We start from the raw sequence: 24258 nt of genomic DNA on the forward strand, positions 1-24258 counted from the left end.
GCATTGTGCTTGTAATTAGGTAAAGCCTGAAAGTGACAGATTAGGTACACATTTCAAATCATAGCTCCTTATTCTCTGTGCACATTTTCCTGTTATACGTACTTTACTTATACAATCAAATCTGGGCGCCTGTCTCCTATTTTTAAGAATTGCATATTATTGTCGAGTTATGTAGATGAATCTGCAGTTCTCCTTCCCTTCCTTAGAACATGATTCTGTCTCAAGAGCTCCATCCATTCCCACAGGTCTTGCTCGCCATTGCATGGTTCCCTAATCAGAGGGGAGAGGGCTTTCCAGTCGTAATGGCAATATGTCGTAATGACAATATGCAATGCATCCTTTGGGATTCTTCACTCCAGAAACCTTATTCAGGTTTCTGGAATAGTGTTCAGGGGAATTTTTCTGCTTGTTTGTTTCCTGCTTCTTTTGCAGTAAAGAGAAAATAGAGAAGTAGGAGGGACATTATTATGAAAGGGTTTGTAGGACCCAGCAGCACAGGGTTAGAACTTTCATCATGGCTAGTGGCCACAGAAGTCATTGATGCATATTACCTTTCCCTGTTTTTTCCCTTAACTAGACTTAAGCTTACTCAAGTAGCCCTAGTGCCTGCTACAAATTGTGCGTTTTTATTGATCTTAAGAGTTTCATTTGCATATAATTCACTTTCATACAATTCTGTAGCTGAACCATATTAAAAAGAGTTGTACAATCATTACCACAATCAATTTTAAAACATCTTCTTTATCGAACTCATTGTTCTTAGTTCCCCATTTCTCCCAACATCTCCTGTTAAATCATACTCCCAAGAAACCAGCAATCCAACCTCAAAAGGTCCTGGTCTTAAGTGATCAATAAAGATTTTTTAGTTAATGAAATGGCTATATCCTCTCCCTCGCTTTATCTCTCACACACCTTTCTATCTTCTAATGTTATTTGAGCTCTGTCTGCCAAGTACCAAGAAGTCACAGAGGTGTGAAAAGTCATGGTCACCTTGGGAAATGGAACTACTTCACATTTTCCATTTATTTTTCCAACGTAAGGTGCCAATGAAGCACCCCTTACACTGTTATAAATTTGTTGATTTATAGTGAGAACTTTTTCTAATATTGGAAAATGATGCTGCAGAAGTTTGACATTGTTTTCTTTCCAAGTTTGAACTTTGAAAATTATTATGTATAGAAACTATGTTATGTCTCTTAGATAAAACTCATTAGTTGTAGTATTGCATAATCATCATTTAGATTTGTTTGGTTCAAGGAAAGTAAATTGCTTTCAGATAATCATTTTATGGACCATTGTTTATTAGGGCAATATGTTACCTTTTTGTGATAAGTAACTTTATATAAACTGTGTGCACAGCAACTGAAAGTTTGAGTCTTCCAATATGTTGAATAGCATGGAATATTAGTATATTTTTTATTTCATTATAATTTCACAACTCATTCATCTTTTGAAAAACTTCCATTTTTTATTTTATGTGACATTTCAAAGATTGTTTCAGAGTTATAGTGAAATGTAGTTGTCTGTCATTGTGTGTGTGTGTTTTCTTTATAAGTAAAAATTATTTGAAATAGTAGTACTACCCAAATATTCAAGCTGAGAAAATCAGTGTTTTGAAAAAGTTGAGTTCTTTCCGTCTACTATTTGTCCTTTTCTTAAATGCTTGCTTTTCTCATGTTCAATCTAACTGGATCTTCTTTGTAATTTTTATCACACTTTGTAATTTTTATCGTACTCAATAGAGTATGGAAGGGTTGGAGTTACTATTGTGGTTTCTTATTACTCATTGGGAGGGTGGGGGAACAAGATGGAATTTTAAACATGAGCATGTTTTCTCTAAAACTTATCCTAAAAATTACTAGGTTTGAGAATTCTCATTCTCTTTCTACATATCCATTATTGTAAAAATATAAATTTAAAAAATAATAAACTGAGTAATTAGTCTTCTGGAAAACAAGAAATTCATAAGCTGGAATAATGAGGGAATAAGAAATTATAAAGTTATTATAGCATGTTAGATTAAATTGTTAATTTAATTATTAAATAATTCATTAAAATCTAAATTAATTATTAAATCTAACCTAACTTAATTATTAAATTATTACAGCATAGTGCCAAGTATATGCAAGTTGTTTCTAGAGGGGAGAGATCACAGTGATAATGCATTCTTATATTTAAATATTCATTTAATGAATATAATTTGAGTGTATGACTGTGCTAAATGAGTGTTAGGGACAATACTAAGGTAGACAAATTGATAGCTCCTTAGTGGAAGAGCTATAAATAAATAAATTATTAATTAATTATAACCGATAAAGCAACAAAGGAGATATTTGGGACACTGACATAGGCTAATTTTGGTGGTGAGGATGGAATGGTAGCAGAGATTTATTTGAGGTAGAATGCTTAAAAATGCCTTTCTAAGGAAGTAACATTTAAACTGGACCTGAAAGTGAAGAATGAACCAAAAATTTTACCAAAAGTGGCTTTGTAGCAAGGATGTATGTCACGTCTGATATAACGTATAGGAGCTGATCCCAACTCTATTTAGATATTAGCCACTTGAAAATGACATAGAAAGAAACATAATAAGCTTATTCCTATTGCTCATAAGTTAGCAGACTTAAGAACCAGAACATAGAATATAACATTTTACCTATACTGTTCAATGAGGTCAGTCAAATCCACAGCTTTGTACATGAGAAGTGTTCAGTATAACTTCATGTGAAGATAAAAATGTAGAACATCACTATCTAGCATGGTGGTCTGCTTTTGAACAGCTAGAATTAGGGTAGTGCAGTTAAGGAACCTAATTTTTAATTTAAAAAAAATTCAGCTTCAAACCTCCAGCTCATGTGGCTGTTACATTGGACAGTGCAGTTCTTTGTAAATCTTAGATGAGCGAATTTTGCACTGTGCCATGGCGATGCTAGGAAACTTGATTTCACAGTTTAAAGAAAGAGTCCATTCTGCAGTTGAGTGTGATGATGGTCAATAATTCTTAATATGACTGGGGTATAAACTTGTATGGTATATTAATTATAAGCCACTGAAGCTGTTTTTTTAGAAGGGAGTCCAACTGTTAAAAGGTTAGCATATTTTTCTTCTGTACATGACGTTCGTTGATAAATGATGAAAATTAGTCTCCTTGTGATGTAAATGTAAAGCTTCGGGGTTTTATAGCATCCTTTACAATGTGCAAAGAGATGGTTACAAGGAGATGTGCCTGTACATTTTCTTTCAAAGATGGAAAGAAGTATGCTATTTGACTTTTGCATGTCAGTAATACTGATTAAAGTCACACATACAGAATTCATCCTTCTGAATTGTGATTAGAATCCTTGGAGAGTATATAGTTACGTTAAAGAGAGTGTCCATAAAATTTGTTTCACTACAGTCTTATATTATTGGTATTCTTTCTGCGATACACCATCACCATTATCTCAAGAAGTCATCTTGAGATCAAAGATAAATAAAAATGAATTATAACATTTATTCAATATTCAAGATAAAATTCTAAAGTTATTTACTTTATATAATGTAGTTTATTTAAAGTTTACTTCAGAGAATATAAAATGGATATTTAGAAGCGCTTTTATCCTTCAGTTATAATCTTATTCTCCCAACCTGATTTTCCACTTAGCCTTTGTTCTTTGGCAGTCCATGGTACGTTCAGTAGTCTTCACCAGAACCATAATTCAAGCACATCAATTCTTCTTCGTTTTCCTTATTCAGTGTCCAATGTTCACATGCATATGGGGCAACTGAAAATACCGTGGCCTCAGTCAGGTGCACCGTTAGTCCTCAGAGCAGCGGCCATCCTTGCTTTTCACTACTTCAAAGAGGTCTGTGCGGCAGGTTAGCCCAATGCAGTATATCCTTTGATCTTGGCTGCTGCTTCCTTGAGTATTGTTTGTGGAGCTAAACAAGACAAAATCCTTGACCACTTCAATCTTTTTTCCATTTATCATGATGTTACTTATTGGTCTAGTTGTGAGGAATTTCGTATTCTTTACATTGAGTTGTAATCCACATTGAAGGTCGCGACCTTGATCTTCATCAGCAAGTGCTAAAAATCCTCCTTACGTTGAACAAGAAAGGTTGTGTCATCTGCAAATGGCAGGTTGTTATTAAGCCTGCACTCAATCCTGATACTGCATTATGTGCTCATATTATAAATATCGTTGTGCGCCATTGAGTCTGTTCTGACCCACAGCAGCACATGCAGGCATGAGTCATCCTCACAGTTGTTGCTACACGTGAGCCTATTGTCGCAACCTCTGTGTCAGACCATCTCCTCTCTTTCACTGCCCCTCTCCTTTCCCAAACATGATTTCCTTCACCAAGGACCAGTCTCTCCTGACAGCATTTCCCAAGTATGGAACACAAACTCTTGCCATTCTTGCATATAATGAACATGAAAGCATGACAATTCAGAAGCACTGATTCTTCATCAATGGCCCTTGTTCAGTGTCCACCTTACACGTACATATGAGGCAACTGAAAATACCATGGCTTGAGTTAGGCACACCCTAGTCCTCAAAGTAACAGCCTTGCTTTTCAATGCTCTAAGGAGGTCTTGTACAGCAGATTTACCCAATGCAACACATCCTTTGATTCCTTGCTACTTCCATGAGCATTGATTGTGTATCCAAACAAGACAAAATTTTTGACAACTGCCATCTTTCTCCGCTTATCACGATGTTACCTATTGGTCCAGTTGTGAAGATTACGGTCTTCTTTATATTGAATTGTAATGTATTCTGAAGACTGCAGCCCTTGGTCTTAGCAAGTGCTTCAAGTCCTCCTCATTTTCAACAAGCAAGATTGTGTCACCTGCTTATTGCAGGTTGTGAATAAACCTTCTGTCAATCCTGATGCTGCATTCTTCTTCATATTATCCAGCTTCTCAGATTTGTTTAATATACAGATTGAAAAAGTGTGGTGAGAGAATGCCACCCTGACCCACACTTTTTCGGGTTTTAAACCCTGAAGTAGTCCCTTCCACTAATTTTCTGTCAGTTTGTTGTATTGTGGTAGCTGGAGTGTTGCTGTAACACTGGAAGCTATGTCACTGGTATTTCAAATGACAGCAGGATCACTCAGTGTGGGCAGGTCTCAGTGAAGCTTCCAGACTAAGAATAGACAATGAAGAAGAACTCAGCTCCCACTTTGGAGGAAATAACCACTGAAAACTTTATGAATATCTTCCCCCATAACATCAGCTACAGAAGAGCTAGTGAATGGAAGCAGAACATTGCTGTAGATAATGCTATTGGATAGACCCTTCTCATCAGCGTGTACTGAAAATGTGATGGAGGAACTTCTTTCTCAGCTGGAGTCCATTGTGGTGATCGGAGGGGTAAAGCATGTGTGAGGCAGGACTCAAGATAAGGAGAAGCATCTGAAAATATCTGCTAAGGATCATAACTTGTACTGTGTGAATTATCACTCTAGGAAAATTGTAAGTGAAAAAATGAGATGGAATGCGTGAAGATTGATTCAGAAAATCATGATTTACTATGTTGGGAATGATACAATGAAGAGGAATGGTGTTGCTTTCATTGTCAGAAAGGACATTTCAAGGTCTTTCTTAAAACACAATACTATCTGTGATAAAACTATATCTGTCCTCCTTCAAGGGAATCCAGTGATAACTGTTATTCAAATTTATGCATCAATCATAAATCTGGTGATAAAGAAGTTGAAATATTCTACCAATATTATCAGTTGGATTTAATCAAATATGCAATCAAGGTTCATTGATAATTATTGACAATTGGAATGCAAAAGTTAGAAACAAAGAAGAAGTTGGAAAATATGACCTTGGTAATAGAAATGAAGATGGAAATCACATGATAGAATTTTGCAAGACCATAGTAAATACCATTTTACAAGAAATTCTTGTTCATAACTTATAGCTTTTTCAGAAACACAAACAACAAATATACACATGCACTTCTCCAGAAGACATACACAGAAATAAAGTTAACTACATCTCTGTGAAGAGCCAATGGAGAACCTCAATATCAGCAGATACATCAGGCCAGAGGCTAAGTGTAAGACAGACCTTCAATTGCTCATAAGTAAGTTCAGTTAAAAGCTTCATCTTTTTTCTTTTGTTTTGTTTTGTTTCTAACCCTAACCCTAAAAAGCTTCATCTCTTTTATTCAGAAAATTAAAACAAGTCCACGAGAGCCAATTACAACCTTGAGTCTATCCCACCTGAATTTCTAGAATATCTGAAGAACAGGTTTGCTGCACCGAACACTTCTCATGGAAGACTCAATGACCCTTGGGAGGATGTCAAGAACATCAGTCATGAATAAAGCAAAAATGCCATTAAAATGACAAAAAAGACAGAAAAGAGATTCTGAAAATTGCTTTTAATCTTAGAATATCTACAGCAAACGGCAGAAATGATGAAGTCAAAGAACTGAACAGAAAATTTTAAAGGGCAACTTGAGAAGACAAAGTAAACTAATTGTAATGGAATGTTAGACAACCAAAATGGAGGAACAAACTCAGCACATCTTAAACTAAAAGAACTCAAGAAGAAATTCAAGCGTTTGAGTTGCAATGTTGACAGGCTCTAGGAGCAACATATTGAATGATGCAGGAAGCCTCAAAGGAGGAGGGAAAAGTATACACAGTCACTGTATCAAAAAGAGTTAGTCGCCAGCCCACTGTCTGAGAAGGTAATGTGTGAGTAAGAACCACTGGAACTGATGGAGGAATTTCTGGTGTTCCTTATTATGTTAGGAAAAGTTCCTTGTAACTTTAGTATTGCAAGAGGTTATATTAGATTTGAGTGTTAAGGCAGGGCAAATGTATTTTGAAAATAAATTGAAATGATATTCTTACTGAATTACATTAATAGATTTTTCAAAAGTGATAAAAATTTTATAGCACTTCATTTTAAACCACAGTGAGTTTTTGACTAGTATGATGTGAAAAAACATTTTTAAGTTTTAATATTCTCTGTTATAGGAAGATGTCATCAAAAAACATGGAAATGACATGTTAGAAAACACAGTAGTGGACCAAAGGTAAGTCTGGGGTACTATAAAAAACATTTTTTCCCTTTAAAATCAACTTAAAAGTTAAAAACACACATATACACATCTTTTTTCTGTTATATTTACTTTTTGTTACAATAATTCCTAATTTTAGAATTAGGAATTTTTAATTTTTAGAGGGTTTTTTTAGGTTTAAATGGTGTATATTTGAACTGACAAGGAAATGGCAAATATTACAATCTTAATAATAGCTCTCAAAAATAATGACTTTCAATTTTCATTTTGTTTTATATGTTATAAATATATTAATTGGTGTGCCATATTTTTATCTCTCTATGTTTTCTTAGTTTTATAGCTCCTCTTATTACTGAATATGATAAGCATCTGGAAGAGCTAAATGGGCAGCTGCAGTACTATCAGGTATGAAATCATGATTAGAAAGCTTCACATGCTAATTTATTATGAGAACAAAGAGTAAAACAGACTTCCTTTCTTTTTAAAAACTTTGAGAAGGCATAATTAATTTAACAATAGCTAAGCAACTCTTGGGTCTCTAAAGAGTATGTGTGTGTTAAGTGTGTGTGTGTGTGTGTGTGTGTATAAAGATTGACTTTCAGATTTTCTGGCAAGTCCCAAATTAGCAGGTATGGTGAAACCTCTACTGGTTCAAGAGATGAAGCAGCAGAGCTGGGAGTGTGGGCGTGGGTGTTGCGGTGGGAGGGCATTCAGTAATGGGAAAATCCAAAGTCTCTAAGTCAGGAAGCAGGTTGGAGACTTCTGCAGCCCAGCGTTCTATGATCTTGAGGTAAGGCAACGAGAAGAATGCAGGATCCCGAGCAATAAACCAAGAGAGAAGTCTGCCAGAATATCCATTTGATATATGGAGACTGACTGTATCCCCAAGGAAACTCCTTTCACATGGCTGTTTGATCTGATACCTTGGACCGGATCATGGATAATGAATTCTTTATGTTAGGTATGGGGTGAAGTTACAGTAGCTGGCCAAACATTGAGAATCATCACCTAGCTAATTGCATACATAAAATTAACCATCATCATGTATTTTTATATTCTTGCCTTTTGGTAATCCTTAAAGCATCTTTTTATCATATTGTTTATGTACACCTCACTATCAAGAAGACTCACAACCACAATCTTCTTGCATAATTTTAGGACCTTTTTCCTGTTTTACTTGTATTTTTTATTATTTGCAGAATGTATTTTTTGTCTTAATTTCAAAAGTTGTGTGTGTTAGACTTTAGGCCCTATCTGTGTAACACACTTAGTCCCTGATTTCCAATGAAATTCTTTTCTGATGGTTCTTTTTAAGTTGATTCTGATAGAAGCCAAATACCTCTACTATTTTTCCCCCCCAGTTTTCTTTTTTTAATTTTAACAAATCATTTTATTGGGGCACTTACAACTCCTCCCAGTTTTCATTATTGCGTCCCCTTCCCCTCAGTACTTCTATAAATCTTTGTCTTTGGGTTGGAAACATTACATATAAACAGACAACGATAACATAGGTAAGCTACATGCTGCAACATTGAATGCAGTGCTTATTCCTGAGGATCAGATGGTCATAAGTATGGTTAATCGTAATTTGAATACATTGTAATTAGTGGTGAGATTAAAGTCATTTAACAATCTGTTTGACGCCCTTATGACCATTTTAAGTATAAACATTAGATATACCAAGAGGTAGTTTATTCTGTCATACAATTAACACTTAAATAAGAACCATTAAAAAGGCACACAAAACTAGATTCTGTTATAAGAGTTTTAAAATATTAATGAAAAATTAAATAATACTTGATAAACAACAATAACACCGTATTTAAGATCTTTCCATAATGCTTACTGATCTGAGTCCTCACTTTGAATATTCTCTACTTGTGTCCAAGCATCATCAGCTGCGTGATGTATCCGTAACCGTCTTTTTATTGTGGGAGTAGGGTCCCATTCCTTTAGAGTTAGGCCAATTAGACAGCAGTCATTGAGTTTGATATATTAGAAACAAGCGATTTCTCTGAGCATTTGTTAGTCTTTGAAAACCACTTTCCACTTCTACTGAACTTCCGGCAATCGTCGTGGCAATATTTATAGCTCCTTGAACACTTTCAGGAGTTGCACAGTTCACTCATAGTGCCTCATGGGAATTTGGGGCATAACACAAAGCTAAAAGAAAAACAGTATATCACCCTCTGATTGTTTGGCCCCTTTTCTCTTTATATTTTTGTTTATTGAAGTAATAAACATGAGGGAATAAAAACGCAGTATTTCATCAAAACTATAGTGAGTTTTATGGAACAAATAAATATTACAAGCATAGTTTCATCTAATTGTCTATACCTATGGATAGAGTGAACATTGCCACGGGAACTTAGAATACACCACTGCATATTCTAATGATGAAAAAGGAATGTGAGTTTTTGATACCACATTCGGCAGCAGCCAGTCCACCGTGGGGAGGACCCTGATTGTAACTGCTGTTTCAGCCACCGGTGCGCTAACCTCAACAAATATTAGGGATCTGTTTTTGCTGAACCGGTGGGAACCAGCTGCATCCCACTACTGGTTGTAACTTGTGGACTGCCTCCATGGGCTTAAAGCTGTCCGCTTTCTTAGGAAGTGAGCCTTTACTCTAGGGGACAGAAGAAACAGTACGCTGTCCCAGTGAGCGTCTCAGACCGGGATGCAGTCACGGTTTGAGAACTAGAATGAGTCGCGTGAGCTCCAACTTTAGAGCATGCCTAATAGTTAAGACGTACTTCTTGGATCTGTGAACATCTTTCACATCTTCCTCTCTCAGTTTTAACATTTATGATAATGCTAGAAGGAATACAGTAACATTGCGTCTTAAGTGGAAGTGATATTTCTGAGCCAGGTCCTCCAGAAGGGGATGTCCTCTTTGCTGGAGCGTGAATATAATCATGCTTTTATTTGGCTCCGAGAACAATCCTCAGACCAGTTTAGTTGTGGCAAGTGTGGCAGAGTTGGCTTAATTGAATGAATGTAGAAAATTCAGTAACTTATGTAAAAATTATCCTCCGAAATGATTTCCTCAGAATCTTGCAGTATCACGCAGACACAAAGAGCTTTATTTTTTCCCTACTTTTTGTCAAGATGTGGCCAAGGAAGAGATGTTAAGGTGTAATTGTAAGTCTAGTCATCAAATATTTGAATAATGAATAATGCCAGAGTTTAGAGTATTAGATCTATTTTAGTAAATGTATACTGAAAAATCAATAGGTTGATGTGTAGCTTTATAAAAAATACACAAAAGTTCTTATAACTCTCTAAAAATAAAGTTCTTTGATTGTATCTGAAATGGTTATTTTTTCAATATTGAAACTTATAAAGTCACCCCAGTTCAATTTAAATATCAGTATCTCTTTAAAATGTAGTTTCTGTTTTATCATGGATTAATTAGATCTTTTCCATGTCTTTGTTATGCGTTTTTTGAGTAATGCCTTTCAAATTTTTTAAATTGACAAAACACACCAGAAAGCAACCTTTATGCACAAATTGCATTTTGCTCTTGTTTTTAGGATTCTAACATTTAAGCTGATGATATACTTAAGTAGTTTTTGATTGTTATAATATATAATAATTATTTATATTAAAAGGAAACAGCTTATATTTTATGAGATATCAGAATAATTTGTTTCATTAGCTGTTTACTAGGGGCTTTAACTTCATTATTCATTTGACATTCTCCATCACCTTTGGAGATGGTTATTCAATTAATTTTAAGAAACTAAGAAACTCTTAAAGAAAGGCCAAGAGTTCTTACTTCTTTTAGAGGAAAAAAATTATTAACAGCCACTTTATAGACTAGTTTCTCACATAGGTATTAATCATTGAAAGACTAATTCTTATAACTTCTTGACCCAGCCAAAAATTGGTATATCTTAAAAAGAAAAGTATTACATTAATTCCTTATATGAAGGATTTTCTGGTAGAAATGTAAAAATTAAGGGAACTTTTTATGATTTGAGAAGTACTACTGAAAATTTTTTTCCAACAATGAAATATTTTAAAATATTTAATAATAAAGGATTTTTAATATGACAATAATGATGAACCCATAATATTAGCTGATAACACATATGTATGAAGCATGGCCAAGAGTAATATATTTCAATAAGCATCCATGTTTTTGAATCATCTAAAGATCAGTTTTTAAATGTACAATGAGGAAAATTACTATAATAAAATCCAAGCCTCTTAGTTTCCATGGTATTCATGAGCTTCACCTGCCTTACAAATTTTATTTCTCACTGCTTTACGCCTTATATGGTCAGTTGTCAGTTATCTGGTAATGAATTAAATCCATTTGGATTCATTGTGATTCACAAACAGCTGGGACCTGGAAATGGTTCATCTTTCAAGCCAATTTGTAGTTAAAATGGGCCATTACTGATTTCCTGGACCAGCTTCTCTGATCAAACGGGAATATAAGGCTTGAAGCTTCCCCCATTCTCGTGCCAGGTTCCTTAGGCTAGGCTTCTCTCCTTTAACTCCAGTGCCCAGTCAAGACGAAGGGGCATATCATGGGCTGATAGTTTGCTCTAGGCATGATTTTCATATGACCTTTTTCCTAACCGCCATCCCGCCCATTCACTTTTATTGAGAGCTATCGATTATGCATTTTTTTAAATAAATCATTTTATTGGAGGCTCGTACAACGCAACACAATCCATCATCCATCCATCCATTGTGTCAAGCACCTTTGTACATTTGTTGCCATCATCATTTTCAAAACATTTGCTTTCTGCTTGAGCCCTTGGTATCAGCTCTTCATCTTTTTCCCTCCCTCATGAACCCTTGACAATTTATAAATTCTTCTTATTTTTTCATGTCTTGCACTGACCAATGTCGCCCTTTACCCATTTTTCTGTTGTCCAGCCCCCTGGGAGAGGAGTATAAGAAGATCATTGTGATTGGTTCCCCCCTTTTCCCCCCACCTTCCCCTTCCCTTCCTGGTATGGCTGCTCTCAATATTGGTTATCTATCCTGGATTCCCTGGGTTTCCAGATCTTATCTGTACCCGTGTACATGCTCTGGTCTAGCCAGATTCGTAGGCCTATATGCCTTTCTTACCTAGTATATCTGGTTACTTGTTTTTACTCATATTTATCCCTATTTGAGGTTCCTTGTCTGCTTGAAATACCAACAATCTCTTGATCCCTTCAGAGAGAATTAGGCATACCTTTATCTTATTTTCTTTATAATATTTATTTGTGTAGCTATTTTCATTAGTGATATTTTACTATCCTTCCTACTGAAATATGTGCATGACAATAGTGGCCGTCTTTGTGTATCATACAGCCTAGTTTTAGATATTTAATAAGGATGGTGATTACAGCCAGAATGACAACTAAGAGAGCCTCTATTTATTTTGCAATTAACATCTTTCCATTTGAAATGCTAGAAAAATACAAGTATCCATATGGGTTTCACCTAAGTTGAGGTAATTGAATTAATTAATTAAGATATATATTAATGCTCTAGAGGTCTTCTGGTATTAGTTACAGTGACACTCACTACAGAGAAATGTACCCTTGTTATTCAAAATCTATATATCAGAATCACATTTCTTTTTTTTTTAACAGAAAAGTCAGAGATACTTTATTTTCACGTCTAAATCCAAAAGCTAGGTATAGCAGTTGTAAAAATGGAATCTCACTTAGTCTGAGAATCACATTTCTTAATGTGTAATATAAATTAGTTAACTTCTGTTCAAAATGAGTTTTTTATTGGATTCCACATTTCATTAAAATATTCAGTTGTTTGAGGACTCACTCTTAATTCTAGTCTCAATCTCAGAACAATTAGTTATGATGACATGGCCCTGCTTGATGCCCTAATGAAGAGATCACTGAAGGTATGGATGCTGTAGCCAGATGTAGTGTAGAGTCCTGCTGGTGCCTGGCTGTCGGAAAGAATAGCGACTGGAGTCTTAAAGGAGCCATCCAAGTGAGGCATCAGCTAAGTCCCCATGGAAAAAGCATACCAGTCTGCATGATCCCAGGAATGTAAATTTTAAAGCCCAAATTCAAAGAAGGGAATGGTATTAGAGCTTAAATTTTGAACACCCAGTTTGCAGAAGATGATGGATGATGGTGGAAGCCTGACCTCCATTTTCAGGGTCCCCATGTGGAGTAAGCCCCTGTGACCATAATGGAGGAACGTGACTAGCCTTGCTTTCAGACAGGGAGAGGGAGCCCTGTAAAGTCAATTTTGGCAGATTAGTTAGGTTAACATGTATGACCTTATTACTGGGTCTCCCTTTTGACCTATTTTAAAGTTATTTCAGTTTTTTATTTTCTGTTTTCTTTTTGATCGAGGTTATTTATGTTTAGTTATTGTTGTTGGACTTTTTTTGTTTGGTTCCTGTTTTGTACGATTTTTTTATAAATGAAATTGAGCATATGTAGAGGCAATAACTATATTGATAGGGGCATGGCAATAAGGATGGGGGAAATGGGGAGTTAACAATTAGTACTAGAAGAAAATGTTATGAAATTGATTATAATGATAATTGCACAAATTACCTAATATGATTAATCAATTAAATTGTATGATATGTGAAGTATATGCCTATAAAACTATTTTAAATATACATCCTGGTTAACAATACTTGTTAGAAGTAAGGACTAATTCTTGCTTATCAGTAGACTAGTGTCATGGAACCTCATGAATTGTATGTGAATGTGCTATTTAATGACGACCTAATTGCCTGGAAAATTTATCACTATCACCATAATTTATACTTTCAGAAACAGACGGGTGAGATGAAACTACAACTTGAAAATGTTATCAAGGAAAATGAAAGGTAGACCAATTAGCTCATGGCTTTGTTTTGTTTTTTACTTATTATCTTACTGCCCAAGATAGTGATACAAAGTCTTGCCATCCTTGCTTCAGGGAGCATTCTAGCTGTACTCTGTCCAAGACAGACTCGCTCATTCTTGTGGCACTCCATGGTATAGTCAGTATTCTTTGACCATAAGTCAAAGGTGTTTTATTAATTGTTGTCTCAGGCGCCTTTTATTTCTTCTTACATATTATTTTTATATATGTTATACATCAAATATGCTGTTTAAGGGTACAGACTATGGAGCCTGACATTCTGTTTGAATCTATGTGATTTTGAACAAGCTACATCACCTCCTGTTTTAGTTTCCTCATCTACAAATTGGAGATAATAGTAGAACCTATTTTATCAGGTTGTTTATCAGTGACAGAGTAAGCGTTTGGATTAGAGTGAACAGCAAGCACTTTATAAGTACCGTAACATCTGTGAGAGCCAGCACTTCTGTAAGGCAGACACCAGTGAGAGATGGAAATCACAGTTCTTTTCCATTCTACAGCGACTCCATTCCAGTCTTTTCCATTCTATAGCGACAGGGCCCAAACAGTCTGGAACTGTTGCACATGACACACACAGAGACCAGGGGAACAGCAGTGACAACTCCAAAGCAAATTCATCTGACTGGGGCCAATGATGTGTGACAAAGGGCCGAAGCATATTAAATGGAGAAAAGCAGTGTCTTTAACTAATGGTGCGGGAAAAATTGAGTATTTTTTTATAGAAGAATGAAGCAGGATCCATATCCCACACCTTTATACCAAAATGAACTCATTATGGATCAAAGGCCTAAAAGTAAAGCATAGAGCTATGAAGAGCATTAATTTAAAAAAATTTTAAAAGAACAAACTTAGGGACCCTAATTCATGACAGAAGTGCACAATCAAATGTAACGGAACACACAGACAGTAGTAGAAAATGTAGATGACTGGTCTGGGACTTCCCCATAATAAGACACTTAAATACATTAAATTATTTCACTAAAACAGTAAAAGTAACCCATAGACTGGGAAAAAATGTTTATCATTGACATATTGAAAAATTGACTAATCTCTCAAGTTTGTAAAAAGCTTTAATACTTCAACAAGAAAAAGCCAAATTAATGCAGTTAAAAATGGGCAGACTGTTCTACCTTACAAATCTACCTAGGCCAGAGAACACACATTGGTACAGATAAGAGCTCTCAGCAAGAAACCCCTCAGGGACAGTAGTGGGAGTAGCAATAGCATGAGGGGGGGGCATGGTCAGGGATGGGGAAGGGTAAGAAAGGGGGAACACATCACAAGATTGGATATATAGCCCCCTGAAAGGGACGGATAATAAAAATGTATGTGAAGGGAGACAATGAACAGTATAAAATAGGAAATAATAACAATATATAATTGATCAAGGATTTACAAGGGTGGGAGAGGGGAACAAAGAGGAGCTTATACCAAGGGCTCAAGTAGAAAATGGCATTGTATGTACAAATATGCTTGACACAGTTGATGCATGGGATGTTATAAGAGCTGTAAGAGTCCCCAGTTAAATGACTTTTAAAAAAATGGGCAGAGAACATGATTAGATACTTGACCAACGAAAGCATTCAGGTTGCAGACACTTGGAGAAATGCATATAATCACTAGCCATTGGAGAAATGCAAATTAAAAACAGTGAACGGTCACTTTGCCCTTGCATTGATAGCAACTCCTCAGACCCTGCTGGCGGGCCTGTAGACAGTGCAGTCCTGTGGAAAGCAGCATGGCGCTGCCTCAGAAAAACGTGCATAGAAATACGTATGACCCAGCGATCTTTCTACGTGGACTCTATCTAGAGATGGACTAGCTGGGACATAAATAGATACATGCACACTAATGTCCAATGCAGCACTATTCACAAGAGCAGAAAATTTGGAGAAAAACTAAATGTCCGTCGGTGGAAGTATATACGCACAATGGAATGCTGTGCCGAATCCAAGAAAATGTCGGGTCTGTGGATGAACTTGGGTGGCATTTTGCTGAGTAAAATGTCAATCACAAAGAGACAAATACTGCATAAGATTAGAATCAAAATCAATAAGTTGTCATACTACAAGGAATATTCTTTGATGCTTGCTAGGTAGTAGCAGAGGGAGGAGAGGGGTTAGCACAGGTGAAGGAAAAGGTTATGTGCAATAAGTAGGTGTTGGGGAATGATGGAGGCAGGAAGACGACACTGAGAAATTTTCAAGAGATAAAAGCAACAAAGGCAGATACTGTTAAATGCATGATTGTGCGATAACTACAATCTAGACACTCAGATTAAACAGGTGTGGAAATGAGAGTGGGAGTACACCCAAGAATATATGCAGGTTTGATAGAGGATATATGTATATATGCATTTACCTTTGTTGCAGATGTATCTGTGAATGTGGTGGAGCATACAGGAGGCAAAAATGACTACTTAGACCTAACCAAAATTCACTGGGGAAATGAGTTGCTGGGCCCCGGAGACACAGTGGTACACAAAGGTCATTTGGTATTAATAGTTCACAAAGACAATGTTCTACATCCTCCTGTGATGAGTAGCAACGGGAGTCTTCAAAACTCCAGAACAGCTATCTAGCTAAGGTGCAACTATTACCCTCTACCAACCAGAGGAAAGAAGAGAGGTGAAAGTCAAAGGACTTACGGAAACAATCCAATAGACTAATGTAACACGAAGCCACCAGTGTCCGCAACCTTCAACCCAGAAGAACGGTCTGGTTCCTGACCACCGCTGTCAACTACTCTGAAAAGAATCGCATGGAAACGCCCTGGGTAGAATGGGAGAAAAATGTGGAACAGCTCAAAATCATAAACCAGACCTGGCTTACTGGCCAGAGAGAGTGATGGAACCCCCAACCCAAGGGTCCCCAGTCACCATTCTGATTTGGAACTGAACTCAAGCCTGTTAGAATAATCAGTCACGTAACATCAAAAGGACAGCGTTTACCCAAGGACCAGTCAGAGGTCTGGGAATGCAGGAGAATAGGAAACGGAAACAGGGACTGTGAGAAGTGCTGGTGTCGTGAGGGATTTCAATGAGTGAGTTGAAACAAAATGTGTATGAGTAATTGTACGTAAAACTGATGATCTCTTTTGTAAACCTTCACCTAATTCACAACAGAAAACTTGAAAGAAGAAAACAGTTACTGCACTATGTCAAATGTGGAAAGCTTGTGGGATCTGAGGAAACGAGGCAGACCTGTTTCACTATACCAGCAATCATTGATAGTGTAGTGCGTAATAATGCATGTATGTTATGAATCACATTGATAGAATGAAAACCCGTCAACTCATCACCCAGCTTAAGAGCTGAAAAATTACCAACACTAGCATCTAACATATCCATTTTTCTTTCCTTATTCCAACCTCTTTTCCTCAAGTAGAGGTATATACTATATTCATACTGTGTTTGTCCTTCCCTTGAGTTTTATTTTTTTCACAAAGATATGTTCACAAATAACAAATTATGCAGTCTTTTATAAAAATGGTATCATATACATATAGTATTTGCTTTTTTCACTTAATAATATATGCAAGTACAGAATCTTTAGGAGATAGAATGACTGGGTCATAGGTTATATGACTTATTTTGCAATATAATGTTAAATAAAGTTTTATACATTGCCAGTTTGCATTCCCACTAGTGCTATTTTTGAGATTTCATTGAACTGTATGTCTTATCAGCATGTATTCTTATCAGGCTTCCTACATTTTAATCAATCTGAGTGTTAAATGGTTTGTCACTGTGATTGTAATTTGTACTTTCCAGAAAATGATTGTGGTTTAGTACTTACTTGCCCAAGTTGTTTTCTTCAGAGAAGCTTGTTCACTTGCTTTCCGCATTTTTCTTGGTAAAATAGAGGGTCAGTGGGAAACAGAAAGCCCCTCAGGATATGGATTGATAACAGTAGATTTAAACCCAGAAGCTATGAGGATGCTGGTAGCTGAGCAATGCTTCATTCTGTTGTGCATAGGCAGAGTCAGAACTGATTCAACAGCACCTAATAGCAATAACAATAAATACATCATACTCAAATACCAGCTACTACTGACATTGGTGAGGAAATGGAAGAATTTTACCAACTTCTAAGTCTGAAATTCATCTAGCATACAACGAAGGTTCATTGATTAATAGAAATTAGAATGCAAAAATTAGAAACAGAGGAAAGACGAGCGGTTTGAAAGCATAGCCTTGGTGATAGAAACGAAGCTGGAGTTTGCATGATAGAGTTTTGCAAGACCAGTGACTTCTTCATAGGCGATATCTTGTTTCAACAACATAAACATCAATTATACACGGGACTTCATTAGATTTAATACACAGGATTCAAATTGATCACATCTGTGGGAAAAGACAATGAAGATACTTAATGTCTTCAGCTAAAACAAGGGCAGAGGCTGAGTGTGGAACAGCCCATCAATTGTGCAAGTTCATGTGGCAGTTGAAGAAAATTAAAATAACTCCACAAAAGCCAACCTACCACCTTGAGTCTATCCCATCTGAATTTAGAGAACAAAAACAGATTGGATTCATTACAAACTAATTACTGAAGACTTCTGAGTTGTGGAATGACATTAAGATACCATTTGTAAGACATTTACCTAGGCCATTCTGAAGAAAGGCACCCAAGAGAATGTAAAAATTGTCGAGCACTTTCATTAATAAGACATTTTTCTGAAGGTCGTTAAAAACCAATGCAGCAATGCATTGGAAAGCTGCCCGAAATTTAAGCCAGATTCAAAAGAAGTGGTGGAACAAGAGGTATCTACCACATCAGCTGAATTTTGGCTGAAAAGTGAGAATAGAAGGAAGAAGTTTACCAGTGTTTTATTGACTGTGCAAAAGCATTCAACTGCATGGATCATATCAAACTTTGGATCACCTCGAAAAGCATGGGAATTTGAGAGCACTTCATTGTGCTTACGATTATTCAAACAGAACACTGCGTAGTGTGCATCAGGACTATATCTTTTCACTGTACTTTTTCACTCTGTATGCTGAGCAAACGATCCGAGGAGCTGGCTGATATAAAAGACAAGAATGGGGCATCAAGATAGAAGGAAGGCTTATTAGCCACCTCTGACATACAGATGACACACCTTGCTTTCTAAAAGTGACTTGAGTCACTTTCTGATAAAGATCGAGGACTACAGCCTTCAATATGGATTGTGAGTCAGTATGGAGGAAAACCGAAAATCCACAAACCGGACCAATAACATCATTAAAGTTGTCAAAGAATTCAGTTTACTTGGATCCAAATCAACACACATGGAAGCAGCAGTCAAGAAATCAAAGGATATACTATATTGTACACATCTGCTGCCCAAGAGCTCTTTAAAATGTTAAAGAGCAAAGATGTCATTGTTAGGACTAAAGTGCCCCTGACCCAAGAAATGCTATTTTCATTTGCCTCACATGCACCCGAAAGATGATGATGAATCAGGAAGAGTCCAGAAGCGTCGGTGCATTTGAATTACGGTGTTGATAAAGAATATTGAAAACACCTTGGACTGTCATAGCAGAAAAACTCGAAGCGAGGAGAATGACACTGTCTCGCCTACTTTGGACATGTTTTCAGGAACAAGGTGTCCCTGAAAAAGGACATCCTGCTTGGCAAGTTTGGAGATCAGTGAAAAGGAGAAAGACCCTCAACAAGATGGGTGATGAAGTAGCTGCAACAATGGACTAAAACATCACAACACTTGTAAACACGGCGCAAGACCAGGCAGTGTTTTGTTCCGTTGTACAGAGTGCTCCTATGGTTGGGACGGACTTACCTACCCTGATAGCAGCAGCAGCAGCATGGGGTGAGCTACTGCACTGCCCGACACCAGCCTACTGACACCACTGTGTAGGTTCCTAACATTTGAAAACCAAACACTCATTCCAATTTTAAAAAATAATTTCTCATATATTTTCTCATTGTTGTTGATGGTTGTTACAAAGCCTGATATGTCTGGAATTTATTCAAACTCCAATCTACCTTTTGCCATCACGCTGATTCTAACTTACAGAGGCAATTACAATGTCCAAGGTTTCTGAGGCACTAAATCCTAGTAGGAATAGATAGCCTCATTTGCCCTTATGGAGCAGCTGGTGGATTTGAACACCCACTTTTGTGGTTAGCAGCCTTAACTCTTACCCAGCAGCACTGTGAGGGCTTCTCATGCATTTAAAGTCAATATTATTATTGAATTTAAGACTTTCAGAATTATAGTTAAGTTTATGTAGGTATTGCTGAAAACGACTCTCCTTATCGTCTTGATTTCATAATTGTCAACCTCTTCAATCTACTATTTATTATTAATTACAACGAGTGAGAAGTGGTAAAGTATTGTGAAATGGTAAAGAAGGTAACAGGAAATTTCTTGTATGCATTTTATATAATTGACTAGATGAAATCCATATCATGATCTAGAGATGTCCTGAATGTCTTGTTTTCTCATTTAATCAAGTGTGATATCTGAATTTTACCTTTGAAAGAATTTAAATCTTACTAAGACAAATTCAATTATTCTTGTATTATTAAAGACTAATTTAAAGCATTTGTATTATTATAATATATCTTTTTAAGTTTTCATAGCATAGTATTGAATACTGATTCATTTTTTTTATTTAAGCTCACTTAAAAACTTTTTGTAAAGGAAGATTTTAACCCAAATATTTATTTTTAATTGACTCAAATGGTCATTATTGCTACTAAAATTAATTGAGATTATTATTTTTGTTAACTGTTGTTTTAAAGGTTGCACAGAGAATTAAAAGATGCTGTTGAAAAGCAATTAGAGGGCCTGCCCTTTGACACAGAGATGGGAAATGATATGTATGTAAATGATGAAACAGTCAGAAACCTTCAAGAACAATTAGAACTAGTCAATCAGGTGAGTGACACAATCTTTAAGTTCTATTTTAAATAAGTGAATAGTAATAACATGGCAACACAATTATTTACACTTGATTTTCTACAATTTAGAAGGTTTCTGATAATATCCTCAAGTGATAAAGCTTGTTATAGTTCCCCTCACTTTTTATTATGAATACAAATATTGTTGCCAAATAGAGACCGATTCTGAGATGTTGCTGATGCTGCTAATCCTTTGAGAACCCCTGCTGCAGGAAAAATGGTTTTCAGCCGGTAGTCTAAGTGGTTCTTGTCATCAGACAGGTTAAGTGGGGGTGGGGGGGAGGACAACCTTTCATGGTGTGAGACTTATTTTTTGAGCATTCCAAGAGAAGGAAACTGCGTCTCCAGGAAATAAAGTGAATTGTACTTGATCGTTCAGCCTAGTCTTCTGGCTCCAGATACTTTGTTTACAATGTTTTAAGTATGTAAACTTTGGATAAAGTACTCTGTGGTGTCAGAAGTCAGGGTCATAATTACTGGGAATGGGTAATAACTGGAAGAGATCACAAGGAGGACATTTGGCTGTGGGTACTAGTAATAATGCCCCATAGCTTGAACTGGGTATTGGCTACATGTGTGTACACACATTTTAAAAAGTTAATGATACATGCATTTTCCAAGTATTGTACTTCAATAATAGCTTACTTGAAACTTATGTGCATGTATTAATTTTAAATAGATTATGCTTCACTATGCTTCTGAAAATGTATCTCTCTTCATTACACTACCCTGCCTCCTCCTTTCTAAAACTAAGAGGGTGGATTAGCAGTGACCTGGGGTACAAAACTTTGGACTTTGGAACCAAGCAGAAGAGGTCTCCTTCCCAGTACTTTCAATAACTTGTGGAAGGACTTTAGGCATGTTACCTAAACCTAATCTTTACATCTCTAAAAAATAATAAGAGTCTCTACATTTTTGATTAGAATCCCTCAAACTTTTTGGTTTCTGGACTTCATTAAAAATTATGGACAATCCTAAATAGCTTTTTGTTTTTATCATTTACATACAGTTATCCACAGGTGTCTGTAGGGGATTGGTTCCTGGACACTTCTTCCTAAAAGATAGCAAAATCTGCCTGCTATATAAAATGGTGGAGTATTTGTGTATAACCTAGCACATCCTCCTGTGTACTTGAGATCAGAGTTTCCCAAAGTGGTTGATACTGGCTCCTGGGGACAACTGGAACCATCTACCTACACTTTATCCTGGATTAGTACACAAGTTTGTCATTGTCAAAGGGGTACTGAGTTATTTTATTTTTTCTGAAAAGGGGCAGTAAGCCAAATAAACTTGGGACCCTATGCTTAGATCAACCCTAAATTACTTACTTCTGATATCTAAATACAATATAAATGCTATGTCAATAGCGTTTTACACTGCTACATCTTGGCATTTGTAGTATTTCCTTTGACAACTTAATTGTATCCCCCCACCTGGATATTTTCCATGGAATACACCAGTGTGCCTAACTTGTGAATATAGAGGGCCAATTGACTGATATTTATTGTATTTGAAGTTCAAGCAGTTATGTTTATAAAGGGAGCTTAAGCGCCATTCCATCAGCCAGTAGAGGGATAACACTGTCATACATCATGTTGCCTTCAGAACACTAAGTATCTGTGTGATGAGAGTGAAAAGGGCAAAAATGTCTTCAAAATGTAATATAATTTTGAACTCAGGGAATCCTGAAAGTATCTTAGGAGTTCTTGTATTGAAAGAGCAATTAATGGCTGGAGAAATATTTTATTATAAAATGCCGAAAGAAATCAGTACAATACAAACATGATTCCCAGTTTTTCTCAAAGAAAGCATTCCAAAGGTTCCCCTCACATGAGCCACATCTATAGACATATGTACATCCAGGAGTTACAAATATTTATTATCAGATTATAAAATAAGTGATCTTATTTTCTTATTTATTTTTCTATATTTTCCTAAATTGCTACAATATTTACTACTCTTATAATAAAAATTCTTGTACTTGGTAGAGAATATTTTCTTCTACAGAAGTTCTAAGGTTTACATTTTCTGTTTAAAAAACTTTTTACCATGAATTAGGTGGGGATTTATATACCAGATCATCATTTTTGCATTCAGCAACTTAACCTAGCAAACCTCCGAATGACTTGTCCTGTTCCCCCCTTGCCTCATTGTTTTTGCCCATCTCCCTCTTAGAGATAATGATTTTCCCTTCACTCAAGTTAGTACCTGTCTATCATATTTTAGCCTATTATTTCCTCGTCACTCCTACACCCTGCTACCCTTGGTACCCAGCAAAGTCTGTTTCTTTGGGTCTGAACTTTCTCTTGATTATTTTTATAAGTGTTCTCATACGATATTTATTCTTCTGTGATTGACTAACTTTACTCAAGTAACATCCTCCATGTCTACTGATGTCATGAGGTGCTTCCCAGTTTCATCATCGTTCTTTAGCAATGTGTACTATTCCACTGTGCCTGTACACCAGTGTTTTTGTTTGAGGTGAATTGTTTGTCACGAAAGACTCCAAGTACACGCCAATTTTACTTTTCCTCTCTTTTGTTTTTAAGCCACTCATTTTACAGCACTATTTTAGGTTTGAGGGATACAGGATCTGGAGGAATTTGGGGGGGGAGGGGTGTTAAAGAAATATGCTAGATATGCTTGCACAGTCTACTTCAGGAAGTGAAACCAGCATCAATAGCAGTGAGTTGGTTTTGAGAATGGTCATTTAGATGGTTTCTCTCTTCTGCTATCGTGAATAAATGGTGCATGGCTGCGCATATATCTGCTTCTCCTGTGTTCTTCATTTCTTTAAGGCATCTTCCAGGTAGAGGGGTTGCTGCATCGTACGGTATTTCTGTTCACAATGGTTTGAGCAAGTGCCATACACTTCCCAAAGTGTTTGTACTGCTTTACGTTCCTTCCAGCAATGTATGAAGGTTACGGTCTCTCCACACCCTCTCCAGCATGTTGTTTCAGGCTTGTTAAATCATGGCCGTCAATTCTGGGGTGAGAAAGTCTCTCCTTGTTGTTTTGATTTTCAACTCTTGAATGGCTAGTGATCATAAGCATTTCTTCATATGATTATTGGCCACCTCGATGTCGTCTTTAGTGAACTGACTGTGTCTTCTATCTTCTGATTGGGCTATTTGGCTTTTTCTTGTTGAGGTGTTGAAGTTTTATACAGATTTTGGAGAGGAGTACCTGGTTCGATGAGTTGTTCCAAAACATGTTTTCTCCAGTAGATGGGTTCTCTTTTTACCCTTTCAGTGAAACCTTTTTATGCACGGAAGTGACTCCTTTTAGGAGGTCCCGTCGTGTTTTGTCTTCTGCTCTGCGTGTGTGTTTCATTATGTTTGGCAGACACTTGCACTTTTTTGAGAGGCTCATGGCACACTGATTGAACACTAGGCTGTGAACTGAAAGGTCAGTGATTTCAATCCATCAGCAGCTCTGCGGGAGAAAATGCC

The 24258-nt window shown here is 36.4% G+C and overlaps 1 protein-coding gene across 1 annotated transcript in view; it reads left to right on the top strand.

The window, feature by feature from the left end:
* Positions 1–24258, top strand: part of SCLT1 (sodium channel and clathrin linker 1) — a 223238-nt gene that overhangs the window by 14746 nt on the left and 184234 nt on the right. Inside the window, exons 3-6 of the mRNA XM_075543790.1 lie at positions 6991–7049; positions 7367–7439; positions 13805–13860; positions 20648–20783. Coding sequence (XP_075399905.1) covers positions 6991–7049; positions 7367–7439; positions 13805–13860; positions 20648–20783 — 324 coding nt within the window. The remainder of the gene's footprint in view (positions 1–6990; positions 7050–7366; positions 7440–13804; positions 13861–20647; positions 20784–24258) is intronic.

This window comes from Tenrec ecaudatus, chromosome 3 (assembly GCF_050624435.1).
Source record: "Tenrec ecaudatus isolate mTenEca1 chromosome 3, mTenEca1.hap1, whole genome shotgun sequence".
NCBI lineage: Eukaryota > Metazoa > Chordata > Mammalia > Afrosoricida > Tenrecidae > Tenrec > Tenrec ecaudatus.